Source organism: Arachis stenosperma, chromosome 2 (genome assembly GCF_014773155.1).
Source record: "Arachis stenosperma cultivar V10309 chromosome 2, arast.V10309.gnm1.PFL2, whole genome shotgun sequence".
Lineage (NCBI taxonomy): Eukaryota > Viridiplantae > Streptophyta > Magnoliopsida > Fabales > Fabaceae > Arachis > Arachis stenosperma.
Genome location: NC_080378.1, coordinates 8,753,318 through 8,772,827, shown reverse-complemented (window position 1 = coordinate 8,772,827; position 19,510 = coordinate 8,753,318). Strand labels below are relative to the sequence as shown.

At 34.6% G+C, this 19,510-nt stretch overlaps 3 protein-coding genes across 3 annotated transcripts; 1 reads left to right on the top strand and 2 right to left on the bottom strand.

Moving 5' to 3' along the window:
• Positions 1-219: 219 nt before the first annotated feature.
• On the top strand, positions 220-2,420 carry LOC130962481 (uncharacterized). Its single transcript, XM_057888689.1, has 4 exons — positions 220-501; positions 688-813; positions 871-1,116; positions 2,244-2,420. The coding sequence occupies exons 1-4, from the start codon at positions 220-222 to the stop codon at positions 2,418-2,420; spliced, it is 831 nt and encodes a 276-aa protein (XP_057744672.1).
• A 6,984-nt stretch (positions 2,421-9,404) lies between these two features.
• On the bottom strand, positions 9,405-12,770 carry LOC130962480 (uncharacterized). Its single transcript, XM_057888688.1, has 2 exons — positions 12,242-12,770; positions 9,405-9,946 (listed from the first exon to the last, which is right to left on the bottom strand). Exon 2 carries the CDS (start codon positions 9,903-9,905, stop codon positions 9,405-9,407), a length of 501 nt encoding a protein of 166 aa, XP_057744671.1. The 5' UTR covers positions 9,906-9,946; positions 12,242-12,770.
• Positions 12,771-15,521: 2,751 nt separating this feature from the next.
• Positions 15,522-19,247, bottom strand: LOC130962223 (putative UPF0481 protein At3g02645). Its single transcript, XM_057888372.1, has 2 exons — positions 18,980-19,247; positions 15,522-17,087 (listed from the first exon to the last, which is right to left on the bottom strand). Exon 2 carries the CDS (start codon positions 17,049-17,051, stop codon positions 15,681-15,683), a length of 1,371 nt encoding a protein of 456 aa, XP_057744355.1. The 5' UTR covers positions 17,052-17,087; positions 18,980-19,247; the 3' UTR covers positions 15,522-15,680.
• Between the last annotated feature and the right edge of the window lie 263 nt (positions 19,248-19,510).

Below are 19,510 nucleotides of genomic sequence, written 5' to 3'. Positions count from 1 at the left end.
GGTCTACTGGGGTGCAAGCAAGCTGTCTTACCTATTAGATACCTCGGGATTTCTTTAGGGGCAAACCCGCGCTTGGTGAAGACTTGGAAACCGATCATAGATAAGGTGTAAGAGGAGCTTAGCTTATGGAAAGCGAAGGTTCTAAACAAAGCAGGTAAGCTTTTCCTCATTAAATCGGTGCTGAATAGCCTACCGATTTACTACCTAAGTCTGTACAAGATGTCGAAAGCGGTTGCTGATAAGCTGATTGCATTACAGAGGCACTTTTTGTGGAGTAAGGAGGATGGAAACTATGGTATACCTCTAGTTAAGTGGGAGCTGGTTCAGGCACCAAAAAAGGTTGGAGGCTTGGGGGTTGGAGATGTAGTACTTAGGAACACAACACTCTTGTTTAAGTGGTGGTGGCGGTTTTCAAAGGAGGATTGCTTGTTGTGGAAGAAGATTGTTTATTCATGTAACAATTTGAACCCGAATGTAATGCTAGCATATCAGACCTTACTGGTAAATGGAGAGCCTTAGAAAGACATATGCCAATTGAATATAAAAGAACATCGGGTAAGAGAAAAAATGGTTAGTGTCCTGGTAATGGATAACTGGGTTCAAGGTGGTCCTCTGAAAGCGAGTTTTCCAAGACTCTTCTCTATTTCAAACCAATAGGGATATGTGATACGGGATTGTGGATTTCAGGATGGGTTAGAGTGGATTTGGAATTTCCATTGGAGGAGGGAGTTGTTCCAATGGGAGTTGGAACTTGTCCATCAACTTCATGATAGGTTAAAGCCAGTGAAGCTATCAACTGGTAGAGATGATAATGTAGTTTGGAAGTTTGATAAAAAAAAAGGTGTTTTTTCTACTAACTCTTTTATGCAGGTCATACAATCGGAAACTTTGTCGGACGAGATCACGAGCTATAGTTTCACAAGTTCAATTTGGAGAGGCGTGGTACCTTCGAGAGTTGAGCTTTTTGGATGGTTTGTACTAGTTGGTAGAGTTAATACCAAAGAGCGGTTGAGTAGATTGGGTGTTATTCCTCATAGTGATAATATTTGTGTTCTGTGTAAAAAGGAGATAGAATATGTTCAGCATTTATTTCTTCTATGTGAGCTTACATGGCAGGTGTGGTGCACTTGGTTGAGGTCTTTTGGTATAGCTTGGGCTGTTCCTGAAACCATGAAAGGGATGTTTGAAAGTTGAACTGGCATGCACAATAGAAAACAAGAGCAGAAGACGTGACTGACTGGGTTCTTTGCAGTGATTTGGAACATCTGGTTGAAATGGAACGACAGAATTTTTAAAAATAAAGAAGCAGGTGTTGAGATTATACAAAGAAGGACGGTTTTGAGCTACCAAGAATGGACTTGCAGTGATCCTTTTGGGTGTTGATAGCAATGCCGGAGATGCCAAGGGGATTGATAACTTTTGTAGGCAGACATCTTTTATTTTCTGGTTGTTTATGCTCCACTTTATTGTGTTGAGCTTTCTTTGTTTCAAAAAAAAAAGGATAAAGTTGGTGCTAAGCTGCTTACTAGATAGATTTAACTTATCAATTTGATATGTTTGTACTCAAAAGAAAAAGGCTAATAAACAAAAGAATTAGATCTGTATTCCTGGTATATTCACTCATTCACCGTGATTTCCAGTAGTTTAGATTTTCTACAAAAATCCAAAGTACCACAATACATGATGGCAACTATTAGAATGGTACCTATATTTGACTCATTTTCTACATGGAACCAGGGAGCAAACTGTGTTTTGTATAATGAATCAAATTTAAAACAATTAAATAAGAGTCCCCATAGACATAAAGGAAACAAATTCAACCTGCAATAATTTCTTCCCATCTGGATCAGATCAACAGGTTTTATATGTCGTTTTCAACTCTTCATTGTTTTCTTCTGCCTCCTAAATAAATATAATATCAGTATTAGTACCATTCTTTCAATCATTCTTGAATAGCACTATTTTTTGGCTGTGAATCACTTTATGATTGTTCCATTTATAACATACAACAAAAAAAATTATGAACAAAAATAAGTCAATAACCTCAGCAAACAAATTTGACATAATCTAATTATTAACAAAATCAGAAAATTCAGTTAATAAGCAAATCAATTACTAACAAATAATAAGTATTATCAAAATCAATTACTAAACCCTAAACCAGCAAATAGACAACGAGGAGAAGGCTGCAAAATGTGAACAGTATTATCAACATCCAAGTATTATCAAAATCCAAGTCATAGTGCTTACCGGCGGCGAGAGGGAAGGCGAGCGACAACAACGACAGAGGATGTGACACTGGTGAATACAGGAAAAACGAGCTCGGCGATGACAACAACGCGATAGGAGTGGTAGGGGATGCGAGGGTCAAAACCGTCGCTGCGGTAGCTATGGGCTGCGGTGGCTACAGGATACCGTGACTGCGGGCTTCAATGGCTGTGGGCTGCAGTGGCTGCGCGATTGTGGGCTGCGGTAGCTTCTCTCAAGTTCAAAATTTTGGTTCAGTTTCAGAGAGGATAGGAGTGTGTGTGACTGTGACTGGGTCACGGGTGAAGGGATTTAGGGTTTTTCTTTTTTTTTTTTTTTCTAAAGACAAAACGGCAATGTGTTGGAGCATTTATTTTCGAATCGAAAACTTTAAAAAATTAGTTGGTTCTTCCGATTCACCGTTAACTGTCGATTTGTCGATTTGATCGATTCTGTAACAGATTTTTTGCCAAGTAATTTACAAGTCTAACTGGATTGGTTTGGTGACCGATTTTCGATTAACTCGAATCTTTTGTGTGTCACATATGCACCCGATACCCAACAAACATGCTAGCTGAAGCACTTCTAGCTCCACAATTCTAATTTATTATGTCCAAGTTAGGAACACACAATTTATATAGCTCAACTTGAGGGAGAATATTAGTCACGGTATGTATTGACATTTAGTTTAGTTGATTGCTTGTAGCTTAAGTAACTAAGTTAGTCAATTAGTTAGTTGATGTAACAGTATATGCAAATTAGTTACATACACTCCATGTATATATATTGTACATCTCAATGAAATGGCCAATCAATATCTCGTTTCATTCCACAACGAGAGAAACTAAAACACAGAACAAAGACATTTATTTGTGTTCTGAAAAAAGAAATTAAAAGGGAGCTCAATTAGTTTTATTTAGAAATTAAATCATGAATATTGCGATAGAAGCTAACGATGGTGTAGACGAGAACAAAAATGCCGATAATGGTGGAACTGCCTCTCCAAGTGTCACGAAAGTACACCCTCCTAACTGTTCCCATGGTCTTTTTCCAGCCACTCTTATTGTGGAGTGTGAGTTTTCTTATGACTTTATAGTAGCACGTCTTGCCGGTGGAAACCACATGTTTGGAAAGGCTCTTCACCAGATTCACCACTTCCTCATTACTCATGTGTTCTCGAAAAATGCATCCTTTTTCCACCAACAACTCTACATCTTCTTTGGTGTGAACCAGAGAGTCCAACAGAGACACGTAGTTGGTGATAAAAGGTTTATCCGGATAATGGAAATGCTCAAAGGCCATTAAGTTCTTGACAACACATACTGTTATGTTATCAAATTTCAACTGTGGGAACATCAATCGAGCTTTTAAACTCGTGAAGCATGGTGGCAAGCAACCCAAGCAGAGTAAATAGCCGTTGAATGGCTTCTTCGTCTCAAATGTTATGTCAATCAGTTTTCTATCACCAACGCACTCAAAACTTACCCCATTCTCATACAACTTGCTTGCGCTCACTTGCAAATTTTCTTGCTTTAAAAACAATTCTAAGCTCCAGTCGGGAAGACAACACCTCCTAACAAAATCAACGAAATGATGATGTTAGGATTGGAATTCACAACCATTCAGTGTAGCAAGGTTTAGAAAAATAAAAGAAGGTATGAGATAGAGAATTGATTATTATGAATGCGAATTACAGCAGTAGCACTCCCTTTCTTCGAGTCCAGGGAACAGACTCCACCTCTAACAAACTCATTCTCCCTCACTCTATTCCCCCCACTTTTCCTATATCCTCTTGCATCGTAACTAACTCCTTTCCTACATTCCTAGTGTACCCCTAATGTACTCCTAGTGTACTCTCACCCTCATTTTCCCATACAGTAGTCCTTAGCCCAAACAGGGGCCTTTCTCTCTCTTCCACTTTTAATTGGGCCTTTTTCTATTACTCCTTCATTTGAGATTTCAGAACCTTCACTTGGATTGGGTTGTTGAATAGGGTCTGGATCCGGGTCAGTGCTTGCAACAATTATCCCGTCCCCGACAATGACCTTGTCCTCAAGGTCAAGATCTGAGAATAACCTCTGTAACTCTTCTCTATCTACCCAAGTTGTCTCTTCTCTGGGTGTTCCCTCCCAATCCACCAACACTTGTTCAATTGATTTGCCTTCTCTCATCACCGTGCGTTTCGCAATAATTGCTGAAGGCAGCGGTTGGAAGGTAGCAGGCGCTGTCGCCAGAACAGGGGATGTAGTTGGTGGCTCACCGTGAAACTCCTTCAGCATTGAAACATGGAACACCGGGTGGATGGTGCTACCGGCGGGCAGCTCCAACCGGTATGCGAGCTTACCTACTCGTCGCTGGACCCGATATGGGCCAAAAAATCGCCGCCCAGCTTCGAATGTTCACCATGGAACAAGGATATTTGCCGATATGGTTTTAATTTGAGCAAAACCCAGTCTCCTTCCTTAAACTCCTTATCACAACGGTGCTTATTTGCTTGATTTTTCATGCGAATTCGTGCCTGATGCAGGTAAAAACCCAGTTCATCATTGAGAATCTCCCTTGTGCGCAAAAACTGATCTACTTCTAGAATTGGGGAAGATCCAGGAATGTAGCCAGGGGGTAAATTCATGGGAAATCCATGTAGAGCCTCATGAGGGGTCATTTGAATGGCCGTGTGGAAGGAACTATTGTAGCAAAACTCCGCCCAAGGTAAAAATGAGGCCCAGAGTTGGGGTCGTGAATGTGTGAAGGCACGAAGATATTGTTCCAATGAGCGGTTAGTAACTTCGGTTTGCCCATCGCTTTGAGGATGATAGGCAGTACTATAGTGCAGCTGTGTACCACTAAATTCGAATAAGCTACGCCAGAACCTGCTGAGAAATAAGGGATCACGATCGGAAACTATGATTGAAGGAAACCCATGAAGTTTAACCACCGAAGCAATAAAAATCTTAGCCACCGAAGAAGCCGTAAACCCAGTACGCAGGGCCTCAAAGTGTGCCGTCTTACTAAAACGATCCACCACCACCATGATTGCGGAATATCCTGAAGATTTTGGAAGTTGCACAATAAAATCCATGGAGAGTTCTATCCATGGTCCCCTCGGAACAGGTAATGGGTGGAGCAGCCCCTGTGGTTTAGAAGCACTATATTTTGTTGATTGACAAATTGTACATTCTTGAATAAACTTGTGAATATCCCTTCGCAGGCCAGGCCAAAAGAAAGCACTGCCCAATGCTTTAAACGTCTTGAGCTCTCTGGTGTGACCCGCCATGGGTGTATTGTGGAACTCTTTAAGTAATTGAGACCGCAGACCATCAAAATCAGGAACCCAAACTCTACCTTTGTACACCAACAATCCTTCCTGAAAATGAAAGTCAGGAGGCAGAGTTCCCTCCTTGAATTGACTGATAAGGAGTTGGGTCTCTTGATCCTCTGCGGTGGCACGCAAGAGGGAGGGTAACAACGATGATTGCACCGTTGAGAATGCTTGAAAGCTTGTGACCTCAACATCCTCATCCTGTCGTGATAGCGCATCATCAGCATGATTAGTCTTGCCAGAGCGAAATACTACCTCAAAGTCATATCCCAACAACTTGGTGAGATAAAACTGTTGATCCGGGGTTAACACCACCTGATTCATGAGCTCCCGCAAGCCTTGGTGGTCTGTCTTGATGTAGAATCGGCGCCCCAACAAGTAATGGCGCCATTTAGAGACCGCTTGGGTAATAGCATAGAGTTCCCGCACATAAGCCGAAGCCACCCGCAATCTACTATTGAGCTTCTTGCTGAAATATGCGATAGGGTGTCCTTGTTGAGACAACACCGCTCCAATTCCTTGTGATGAGGCATCAGTTTCTACAGTGAAGGGAAGACTAAAATTGGGCAAGACAAGGACCGGTGTTTGTGTTAAAACCAACTTTAAACGCTCAAAGGCACCATCAGCAGCTTGATCCTAATGAAAGTTGTTGCGTTTTAGTAGTTCAGTAAGAGGGGCAGCAAGATGCGCATAACTAGCCACAAATCTGCGGTAATACCCGGTTAGACCAAGGAACCCCCGAAGCTGTTTTAAGGTCGTCGGCCTTGGCCATTCCACTATTGCCTTAATCTTGGAGGTATCTACCTGGACCCCCTCTTTGGTAACCACATGCCCAAGATACTCAACTTGTTCTTGACAAAAAGCACATTTGGAGAGTTTGGCCACAAAGTGATGCTGTTGCAACACACTAAGAGCAATTCTGAGGTGAACAAGGTGTTCCTCCCTGGACCTGCTATAAACCAGGATATCATAAAAAAAAACCGCAATGAACTTTCGAAGGTGGGGTTTGAACACTTTGTTCATCGTGGCTTGAAAAGTGGAAGGGGCATTGGTAAGGCCGAAAGGCATCACAACAAATTCATAGTGGCCAAGGTGTGTCCGAAATGCTGTTTTGTGAATGTCCTCATCTCGTACTCGAATCTGATGATAACCAGAGCGTAAATCAATTTTGGAAAAATAGGCAGCACCGTATAGCTCATCTAAAATTTCATCAATAGTGGGAATGGGAAACTTATCTTTGATTGTAATGGCATTGAGGGCGCGATAGTCTACACAAAACCGCCAACTACCATCCTTCTTCCGTACTAGCAACACCGGGCTGGAAAAAGCACTGTGACTTTCCCTAATCACCCCTGCCTGCATCATCTCCTCGACCAGCTTCTCAATCTCCTCCTTTTGAAAATGTGGGTACCGATAGGGCCGGACATTCACTGGATTGGTTTCGGGCAGCAAGTGAATTTGATGCTCAATTTCCCTTTGTGGAGGTAATTGCTCTGGCTCCTTGAATACTTCTTGGTACTCATCTAGTAACAGTTGCACCTCTTCATCTTGTGCACTCAGTTCTATTGTAGGCATCGATTCAACCACACGCAAATGCAAAAATGAGGCAATTACATCTGCCGACACCATCTTGTTGAGGACTCGGTTCCCTACTGCCCCCGGCTGGAACAACCTCTCCCCCTGCAGCTTGATAGTAATTTCACCCACTTTGAATTTCATGGTCAAGTGCATGTAGTTCATCGTAACATCACCAAGTTGCATAAGCCATTGCGCCCCTAGAACAACATCTGCACCCTTAATGTCTAGTATGAAAGTCTCCAACCGAAAACCATACCCTTGCATATGCAATGGCACCGCACTGCACTTGGATGCACAACCGATACACTCTCCATTACCCACATACACATTCAGCTGGTGCACTGGGGTCAGGGGTAAGCACAATTTTTGGGCAGTAGCTGCTTTCATGAAATTGTGAGTGCTGCCTCCATCAACTAGCACGATAACTGGATGACCATCACAAGTCCCGGCAATCCGAATAGTCTCTGGATGATACGCACTCACCATGGCGTTGAAGCTGATCTCCATTACTCCTTCCTCCGGACCGGATTGTGGCGAATTAATGTCCAAACCAAAGCTCTTGTCCTCATTTGGTCTTTCTCGAGTTAACTCCTCCAACTCCTCTCCCCCTACTAACAACAAGTACGTTGATTTGCATTTATGGCCCCTGGAGTATTTTTCATCACAGTAATAACACAACCCCTTATCCCTCCTTTGTTTAATTTCAGCAGTAGAAAGGTGTTTGTGGGTTTGGTTAATTGATGGAAGCATGTTTGAAGACTTCTCTGATGCAGTGTTCATCCCAGTAGCTGATGGGGTGTAGCTGGGAGAGCGTGGAGGTGGAGTGCGATTTGCACCCAGTTGGGCGGGTTGGGAGCTTCCCATGGTTCTACTCCCATGTGGCCTCAAATTCAGGTTGCTGGCTTGAAATTTTTGTTCATGAAGCTTGGCCAGCGCCACAGCTTCGACGTACGTGCGGGGTTTAGCCAGCATGAGTTCACACTTCAATGCCTCAGGTAACCCGACAACAAATAATGAGGTAAGCCATTCTTCACTCAACCCCGTTACTTGATTCGAGAGCTCTTCAAACTGGTGCTGGTAAACTGCCACGGTTGTGACTTGTTTGAGCTCCTTCAAAGCTGCTTTGGGGTCATGAAAGATGCTGCGGCCAAACCGAACGCAGAGCGCATCCAAGAAACTCTCCCAAGTGTGATTAATGGAATTGTTCACACACCAACGATACCATGTATAAGCGGGACCGGTCATGTGGAATGAGAGCATTCGTACCCTCCACGCCTCTGGCACGGCATATACTTCGAAATACTCTCGAGCCCGAAATGTCCACTCTTCCACCCCCTCTCCGTCAAACATGGGTAACTCTGTTTTCACCCCTTTTGGCCAGCGAGGTTGCTGCCAATCTCCCACAACAGCGGAGAAGTCGCTGGGTGTCCCATACTCCGGAATGGGTTGTTTCAGCTTCAGCGAATCACGCAACATCTTCTCGATGTTCTTGACAGAGGTCTCAACGGAACCGAGCCGCTCTTGGGTACCCCCTATTTGAGCGATCGTCTCAATCTGGCCGCGTTACAATGCAGCGATCTCGGAGCGATTTTGCTTGCAAACATCTTCGAGCCGTGAAATGGGAGTTCCTGATTCCATTGAATTCTCTCAACGAAAGCACCAAATTGTTAGGATTGAAATTCACAACCAAAATTCAGATTCAGTGTAACAAGGTTTAGAAAAATAAAAGAAGGTATGAGATAGAGAATTGATTATTATGAATGCGAATTACAGCAGTAGCACTCCCTTTCTTCGAGTCCAGGGAACAGACTCCACCTCTAACAAACTCATTCTCCCTCACTCTATTCCCCCCACTTCTCCTATATCCTCTTGCATCGTAACTAACTCCTTTCCTACATTCCTAGTGTACCCCTAATGTACTCCTAGTGTACTCTCACCCTCATTTTCCCATACAGTAGTCCTTAGCGCAAACAGGGGCCTTTCTCTCTCTTCCACTTTTAATTGGGCCTTTTTCTATTACTCCTTCATTTGAGATTTCAGAACCTTCACTTGGATTGGGTTGTTGAATAGGGTCTGGATCCGGGTCAGTGCTTGCAACAGATGAGCTGTCTTATTGTCCCTTTTTAAATATTCCGCATACAGATGAAGAGATGCAAAATAATGGTGGGTAAGTTCATGAAAATCTTTAGGTAAACCTTCAGCTGTGAGAGTTGCAACGTCATCATAGAGTTTCTTCAACACATACAATGGAAGCTGATTCTCAAGAAGAAGTAAGTCCCTCTAGATGCCTTTTGTAACATAGTTTGTTCATATATCGATGATCAAATTTCCACTCACTCAAAAAGTACTCCATGATGAACACAGCATCTAGCAGCACTATTTCCACAAATTTCTCGTTGCTCATCTCTGGGAACTTCTGCTCATAACACTCCCTTATTTTTTGTACTTCACTTTCAAGGAAACTTTTGTATTCCTTCATGGCTTCCTCGTTTGAGACACGCTTCGAGAAGTCTTGCAAGTACTTATACTTTAGCTTTTGCATTCCCTTCAGCTCTTCTGTGTCGTAGTGAATGGGTCCTATTGAGATCCATTGAGGGGTGAAAGAAGCTTCTTCATCCATCTTCCTAAGTTTGGAAGGAACTGTGTAGATCATGCACACATCTGGAGTTAATTCTTCTTCAACGTCGTCAACATCAATCACCACGTGTTTAACCATCTCCAATAATGTTGAATCAGTAGCATCAGTGGTAGCAGTCGTCATCTTGCTCCAACTAATTAACCAAACTTCACTTCTTATGTTCCCTACAGCAGTGAGCCAAAAGGATTACTTTAAATTAGAAACCAAAAATGAAGAAAACATTTTAGTTTTGAAAACTGATTTTATATCGGTGGAAGTCGATTTCAAGTGAAATTGATACCTAAGAGTAGTTAGATAATTTAATTGATTTGACTAAATTTTTATTTAACGCTCTCAGATGTCAACTTCACGAAGTCAACTTCATCTGAGTTTTCACCTTTTATATTTGTGTACAAACGTATTGCTATTTAATTCACTTTTAATATTTATTTTATATTTTAATATGTATTTTATATATATGATTAATTTAGTGACTAATTATTATTAGTGTATACTTAATATAGTTGAAATATAAATTTACATGTATAAATATGTCAAGTTGTATAGTGAAAGATACAAAAATAAAGACAGATCAAATTTTTATATTAGTTAATTAAAATTAATACATTCTGTTGGTCATATAACGATGTTATTATATATATATATAATATGTTAAATTTTTAATCTCATGTTTTATGTAATACATAAATATGAACATCACTAGAAAAAAAGGTGGTTAAAATTAAAGAAAAAAAAAGGTTAGAATAAAGATATTCAATTAGAGAAAAACTTAGGATCAGCAAATTTTTTTTGTTTTTGGTCGGTATTTTTAGTTATTTATTCAATATTATTAGTCTAATAATTCAACATTATTTTTAGCTTATATAATTACAAATCCTACTGACCATTTAGCATTTCTAATTTAATTACATTGCATTTAAATAAACCAAATATTAAAAATAGGACACGGAAAAATAGAGATACAAAAATTAATATTTTTATATTTTGTTTTATAGTGAACTAAATATAAAATAGAACAAATAATAAAAATTTAATTTATTTTTATTTTTTTACATAAAATTTAGAATAAAAAATATAATTATGAAAATTTGATAGTGATAATAAAAGTTATATATTTGTTCAGTATTTTTTTGTCTTTTCGATAAAAAGAAAATAAAATATATTAATTTAGTGTTTTAAAATATAATATTTTTCTTGATTTTTCACCAGTAAAACATAATTTTATGTTTCTATATCTATATTTCAGTGTCTTGTCTTTCTAAAAGAACAGGACAAGACAAAACCAGAGAATAAGATACAAAGGGATAAAAATATTAAAATCAGTATTCTTCTATATTATTTAGTGATAAACTAAAATAAATTTTAAAAGTTAATTTTTTTAAATTAAAAAAATAATAAAAAATAAAATTTATCTAACATATATTCTAAGAGTACATAAACTTATCATAACAAAATTTTTATTAAAAATATAAAAAATTCAAATTGTTAATATATTTATTTTATCTTATGAAAATATTTAAAATTAAAAATAATAAAAAAATAAGTTATATTTTTGTGTCTTTTACAAAATATATTATTTTAATATTTTTTGACATAATATTTATTTTATTTCATCTACTAAACACAATTTTATATTTTTATTTCAGTATCTCATACCGATCAATAAACGCAGTCTAATATACGCTCTCCAATGTAATTACGTTTACTTTGGGAGTGGATCTTTTTTAGTGAAGAAAAAATTGGATAGTGTCAATTGTGATCTCTAAATTTTTATTGTTCTCTCTTATATTTAATTTTGGTTCTACTTATAAAGTTAATAATAAAATATCACATTTTATTTTTTTAAATGTTAAAAAAATTGAAGAGAATTCATTTTGGGTTTACCTCCGCAACGAGAAAACCTTTTGGGGTGTTATATTGGTAATTTGGTGAATAACCGCTCCTGTACATATTTTAACAATACAAAAATACTAACTACTAAGAGAGAGAAATCAATACGGGTTCTTTTTTTTTTCTTTTTTTTTTTTAATTTACAAGAGGGCACTTTATGTATGTGAATCCCAACCAATTTGTTATGATATAAAAGACATGAATAAAAGAAGGAAAGAAAAGAAAAAAAGGCGAGGAAATCAACTTAAGTAAATCATAACCAAACAGTCAAACACAGCCTTTATGTGTACTCATAGATCAGATGTGAACATAACATTTCAGAAAGGAAATCACTTGATGATATGGCAAAAACACCTAGAATCTCTTGCATTTCTAGATCTCAATATAAGAGAACATTTTAACTAAGAAGGCTTTAACTAACTCAGTTTTAAATTATATTATACAAATTAAATAAATTGTTAATTAATACAGAAAACATATATATGGAAAAATTACAAGACAATCATCAAAATCAAAGAAATAGAATGGACATAACATGGTGAGATTGGTGATGAATATAGATTAAGAACCTGCTTTGTGGGAATAAGTCAAAGTTTCCAACAAGTGCTCTTGATCAGTAATGGCAAAGATGAGTTGCAACTTGCAAGTGAGAGGGAGCAGCTATGAGAGTCAAAGAAGATTTTAAAAAGGAAAAGTCTAAAGGCCAGCAGTTTTATTGAATTTTGACCAGTATGTAACCAGTAAAGAAAGGTGAGCCATTGGATAAAATCTCACATCAATTTCACACCATCAAATCATTATTGATGGCTAGTTGATGGCTAACAATTACAAAAATTACTGCCCCTAGCATCGCTCTGAAAAATGAGAAGAATCTGATAAAACTCATTTAGTTAGGCTTCACATTATTGTTTATATAGAACATTATAAAGTCACTTAACTCAACCATAATTAAGCTGGTTACATTACCAAAAAAAAAAATTAAGCTGGATAACTTTGGTTCCAACAACCAGGAATGATGGGTTTCAAGTTTTTAATCAATTTAAAAATAATTAATTATCTCTCGGTTCTATTTTTAAAATATTTACATTTGTATTTCGTTTTTTATCTTCAAATTTTAGTTGTATTATTTTATTTTATTAATTTTGGTATCCACCATTATTTATTATAAAACCCATTCTATTTTTTAATCAGGGACAAACTTGGATCTTATAATAATATTTATAGCTGACTTGACCATGTTCACTTCTATATTGTAATTCACATGCAGTAGGTAGGACTATGCATGTTATATATCTATCATGTTAACCTACGGATAAATATATGAAATGACAAATATGTATATAGCAACTTGATGTATTAAAATGAAGAATAATGACCATGAATATACATAAATCTAACATGGATTTGAAAATTTGAGATGGAATAGTGTTTTAATTTAGTGATTGTTTTTGAAAATTTAGCTGTTGGGTGTATATTTAATGTAAATAAAATTTTTTTAAGATAAAATTAAAATAAAATAAAATTTAAGAATATTTTTTAAATTGTTAAAAAATTTAAAGACAAAAAAATTATACATTACATAATACATAATCATAATTAACTTCACATATATCTATATATTCACACGACAAAGAACAAGTAAATAAGTGCACATATATTATACTGCTAACTATGACTCCAAGTTAAGAAAATAACGAACCTGATGAAAGCTAATGTGGTTTTGGTCAACAAGCTAAGCAAATTCTTAATAATAATGTAGACCTTTTTCGTTAGCTATAATAATGCAGATAGACAGCAATGATCAATAAAATTTATGTCCACAACCTACTAATATGACCCACAGGTACAAAAATAAATAAAATGTGGACGATGATGAGGTCACAAGGAAACGCAATAGCTATGCGGTCATATACCACCGACAATGCGTTTAAATTCATTTATGATAAGGATATATCAAAAATTTATTATTTATATAAAATATATATTAAAATAAATTAAATAATACATACAGTGACCAAACAAAGAGGTCTAAAGTGAGCATGATCCTTTCAATTTTTTTTTAAAAAATTATTATTATATATAATATGTATATCATTGATTAACTATATGTTAACATATTAAACCTAAGAAATTATAGGTAAACAGTTCAATATGTATAATGTATATTGCAATATAGCAATAGCAAGTAGTTTTTAAAAAGAAAATAGTATAAATGTATTATATATGAATATGTAATAAATTTGAAATAAATATAAGCCAAAATAAAAATAATAAGTTAGTTTATTGATTACCCAAATCTAATATAACAGTACATAATAGGATAAAATATATTTTATTTTTAAAGTTTGTTAAAAATTTTAAAAATATTTTTAAGTTTTATTTTTAAATTTAATTTTCATGTACTGTCAGTATAAAGTAAAACATTAGTAAAATAATTATCTTTTCTATTAATCGCGTGAATATTTATCCAAAAGAATAAATATGATTATTTGATTGTGTAAAACGTTTACACGATTAATATATCAAAATTAAACTTTTTATTTTATTTTAATTTTATTTCAAAAAATTGCGATTTACATCAAATATACCATTAATAACTAATTTTTAAAAAAATTTAAAACCAATTTAATAATAATTTTACAAGAACAATCTTTAATATAAGTAAATTAAATATATAATTGTCATACATTATTATTAGATTAGTCCTAAACTTTAAAAAATTTAACTGATAGATATATATTTGATATAAATAAAAATTTTTTAGATAAAATTAAAATAAAATAAAACTTAATTTTTTTTTATTTTTAATAAATTTCAAAAACAAAAAAATATAAGTTATCTTACGTGATACATAATACATAGTCATAATTAACTTCACATACATATATCTATATATTCACATTACAAAAAACAAGTAAAATAAGTGCACATATATTATACGGCTAACTATGACTCCAAGCTATGAAAGTTAAAAAAGCTAATGTGTGTTCAAGCTAAGCAAATTCTCAGTTTCACGTCGCTAGATCTGTTGGTAATTAGTAATGGACAAAAAAAATTTACCAATAAATAATTACTAACAAGATTTATACTATTAAATTTATTCTGTTATTAAATCTAATAATATTTAACATTTTTTTTTGTAGTGCCAGTATCTAAAATTTCTAACGACTTATAAACACTACAAAACTGCTGTGCAGGTACTTTGTTACCTCAAGAAAGCCCCTGTTGTCGCAGGTCTCTTTTTCCACTAAGCACTGATTTCTGCAACACTGGGTTTGTAAATGCCGATTGGACAACTTGTTCAAATGCTGGCTAATGCTTCTTCCTAAGGACCACTTAATCTTTTAAGAGAGTAACTAGATTGAGAACCTTTATTTTATTTTTTTTTTTCTATTAAGAGAATAACTAGAGAATAAAAATATGTACATATTATTATTATGGTGTTATTTTTCTTTTTAATATATTATTTTGTTTTCATTAAAAAAATTATATTGACATTAAATTGTGTTATTATTAAAGTATTTATAAAATGGAATGATCCTCGGTAAATGAATCGTTGGATCTTAAACTTACAATAAATCTAATATGTCAAATCAAGAGAGATACTTGAAAGCTGCATATGAAATTTCAGACAATATCTGCAATATATATACCCGTCCAATTCTAGAATTTAATCCTGCAAACATTTCACTTAGGTTGCCTTTGATAAACATTTCAGATTCGATGAGAGAGTTTAAAAGAGAAAGTCTAGCCCAGCTAATTTTATGTTTTGTAGTGAGCACTTAACTATTAAAAAAAAATAAATAATCTCTTATCATTAAATATAATTTCACATCATTAAAAATATTATTAATAATTAATTAATATTATAAAATACAAAAGTTGCTGTCTAGCATTCCTCGAGTTTAAAATTACTGTATGATGGTATAAAAATATTCTGATGGCTAAATGATAGCTAAGTTTTGATCAAAAGTGATGGTTCTGAAAAGAAATTAAAAGTAAGCTCAATTAGTTTTGTTTAGAAACTAAAGCATGAATATTCCGATAGAAGCTGACGACGGTGAAGATAAGGACAAAAATGCCGACAATGGTGGAACTGCCTCTCCAAGTGTCACGGAAATACACTCTCCTGACTGTTCCCATGGCCTTTTTCCAGCCACTCTTGGTGTGGAGTGTGAGTTCTGTTATGACTTTATGGTAGCACGTCTTACTGGAAATGACATGCTTAGAAAGGTCCTTCACCAGATTCACCACTTCCTTATCACTCACCTGTTCTCGGATAATGCATTCTTTCTCCACCAGCAACTCTACATCTTCTTTGGTCTGAACGAGCGAGCACCACAGAGACACGTAGCTGGTGATGATAGGTGTTTCCGGATAACGATTCTGCTCATAGGCCATTAAGTTCTTCAGAACAGTTACTGTTGCATTATCAACTTTCAACGGCGGGAGCATCAATAGAGCTTTGAAATTCTCCAAGCATGATGATGGCAAGCAACCCAAGCAAAGTAAATTGCCGTTGAATGGCCGCATCGTCCCGAATGTTACGTCAACCAGGCAACTATCATCAGCACACTTAAAACTTACCCCAGCCTCATACAACTTGCTTGCGTTCACTTGCAAAATTGCATGCTCTGCAAACAATTCTTCGGACTTCAGATACTGCTCATCGGGAACACAGCACCTCCAAACAAAATCCAGGAAATGAACTACGTCATATCTACTTATTGAATGTCTCGCGTACAGATTAAGAGATTTGAAGTAAAGGAGGGCACGTGTTAGAAATTTGCAAACAGGAAAATATCTGCTGGCTGGGACTTTATTATAGAGTTCCTCCAACACATAGAATGGAAGCTGATTCTCAAGAAGCAGTAAGTCCCTCTGGATACCTTTTCTAACGTAGTTGGTTAACATACATTCATCAGCATACCGTCTATCCGTCAGTAGGTGCTCCACGATGAACACAGCATCTAGCAACACTATTTCCACTAATTTTTCATTGCATATCCCTGGGAACTTCTGCTGCGCATAGCACTCTTTTATGTTTTGAACTTCACTTTCAAGGAAACCTTTGTATTCCTTCATAATGGTAATGGCTTCCTCGTTGAAACGCGCCCAAAAGTTCTGGAAGTACATACACTTTAGCTTTTGCATTTCGTTCAGCTCTTCTTTGCCGAAGTGAATGGGACCTATTGAGATCCACTGAGGGGTGAAAGCTACTTCATCCATATTCCTAAGTTTGGAAGGAACCGTGTAGATCATGTGATCACCAGATAGAGTCAAGCCTTCAAGGTAAACTTTATCAACGATCACGCGATTCAAACTGTCAAATAATGGTGGAATCAATGTTGAATGAGCAGCAGTAGCAGCAGTGGCCATGTTTCTCCAACTAACCAAACTTCACTTCCTATATAGCTGTGGAGCAAAAGGATAACTTTAAAATAGAAACCAAAAATGGAGAAAAAGTTTAAGTTTTGAAAACTGTGTTATTTTATTTGTGATATAAATATAAAACTACATATACCTAGATATATAAAGTTGTTTAGTGAAAGACAGATATAAAAAGATGAATGCTAAATGCCAACAAAGCTTTTGGGCTAAAAAGTTTGGATATGGAAGTAGGATGTTAGTAATTTTTGGTGTTTTTTAAAATTAATTTGTGTTTAAAAAATTTTAAAAATTTGTGTTACACAAATTGGACCACCGAGTTGTGTTTAAAAAATTTTAAATTTGAAATACACAAATAGATGATTCGATTTATGTACCTTTTAAAAATTGGATGGTCCGATTTGTATTCTATAAATTAAATTATCCTAGATTTTAAAAAAATAACACAGTAAATCACAATTTAAAAAAAACAGCAGCATTGTTAGCCCAATATTAAAATTAAAAATGTGACGCTTTTAGCCTAAAAAAAAAGGAAAAAGTAGCTAGTGTTAATTTAAATGTAAGATGAAAAAATTTAGTTGTCTAGAAATTTTTTGTATAAATATTGATAGAAGATAGTTTTTGTATTGGGACATATTTTATTTAACTTTTAATTTATCAAAAATAGAAATTAAATAGTAAAAATATAGAAATAAATATTTTTTAATTTACCTTTTGTAGTGTATACGCATACAATAATGTTACATTTTTAATCTCAAGTTTTATTTAAGAAAAAGTATAGATAAATAATAAAAATATTAAATAATTTGAATAATAGATATATCGAATGTTCATTTCACTAGGTGTACGGATGGTTATTCTAATATTAAAATTTAGGTGAATAATTTAGAAATGTAGTATGTTTTTATTTGATTGATGTTTTTATTTAATGCACAAATAAAAAAATCACTAGAAGAAAAGAGTTGTTAGACAACAAAAGTTAGACTAAAGATGTTCAATTAGGACGCCAAGGTAACATTTGCCCCAACAAGGAGCCAATTTTTTAGGGTTCAACCATTTTAACTAAGTTTTTTAAATTATTTTTTATTTTAAAATATAAATTCTAAATTTTTAATTATAAATTTTTTATTTTTTTAAAATATAAATTAATAAATAATTTAATAATAGTAAAATTAATTAATATTAATTAATTAAAAATTAATATTTTATATTACATAAATATAAAAAATTATTATTAAATCAGTTATTTTTATAAAATATATAATAAAATATAAAATATATATTAAAAATGAGTAAAATAATATATGTATTCATACATAAATATTGAAATACATAATAACTATAGCATTTTTTATATCAAGTAGTAGCACCAGTGACTTATAGGAGAAACGAATTCTTTATATTTTTTTAATTGTTTGATAAAATATATTTTTTATTATTTAATATATTCTTTCATATATTTTTTTTAGTTTCACTGAAAAAATATAAAATAAAAAATCATACTTTACTAAATAACTGAAAAAAAAATGACAATCTATTTTCAAGTATCCGTATGCTATAAAAATATGAATTGGATGCTATAAAAATATGAATTAAAGAAGAAAAGAACGGTGAGAAAAATATCAGTTGATAATTTATGTAATTATGTGTGATTCTCATAGATGTGAACATAACAACAAATTTGAATATGATGCATTTTAAAAGGCTTTAACCTACCCCAATTATTAGTGCCGAAAGAAGAGAGACAAAATGACAAATTAATTATACAGCAAATTGCTAACCAATTCTAAATTATATTATACAAAAGAACTTGTTAATTAATACATGGTGAGAAGAAATTACAAGACAATATCATTAAAAATCAAAGAAACGGAAATGGACAACATGGTGAGACTACTGATGGATATAGATTAAGGAACCTGTTTTGTGAGAAGAAATCAAAGTTTCAGGTGATGAGCTCTTTTAGTAGTCACCACCCTACTCACTCTGTGCCTGAGCTTGCTTCCTTAGTGTGTTATGTCTCTTCTTTTATGTTGGTTGATGAGTGATGACTCAAGTGAAGATTGCATATGCCACCTTAAAATTATCAAGCTTTATGTGAAATTCTATATATATGTTTGCAAAGAAGAGTTGCGAGTGAGAGGGAGTAGCTATGCGAATCAAAGAAGATAAAAAAAAATGAGAACTAAGCACTGGTAAAACTCATTTAGACGCTAGGCTTCACAAAATTGTTTATATAGAACATTCTAACGTTACATTAACTCAACCACACTTAGAGCTGCTGGTTAAGTGTGGTTTCTAACAACCAAAATGAAGGGTTTTCACGTTTTTAATTAAATTAAAAAATTGTGATACTATATGATCAAGTTATTTTGATAATTTTTTTGGTGACTTAAAAAAGTTAAACAAAGAACAAGAAAGAAAACAAAAGTCAAAAACTGTTTAAATAG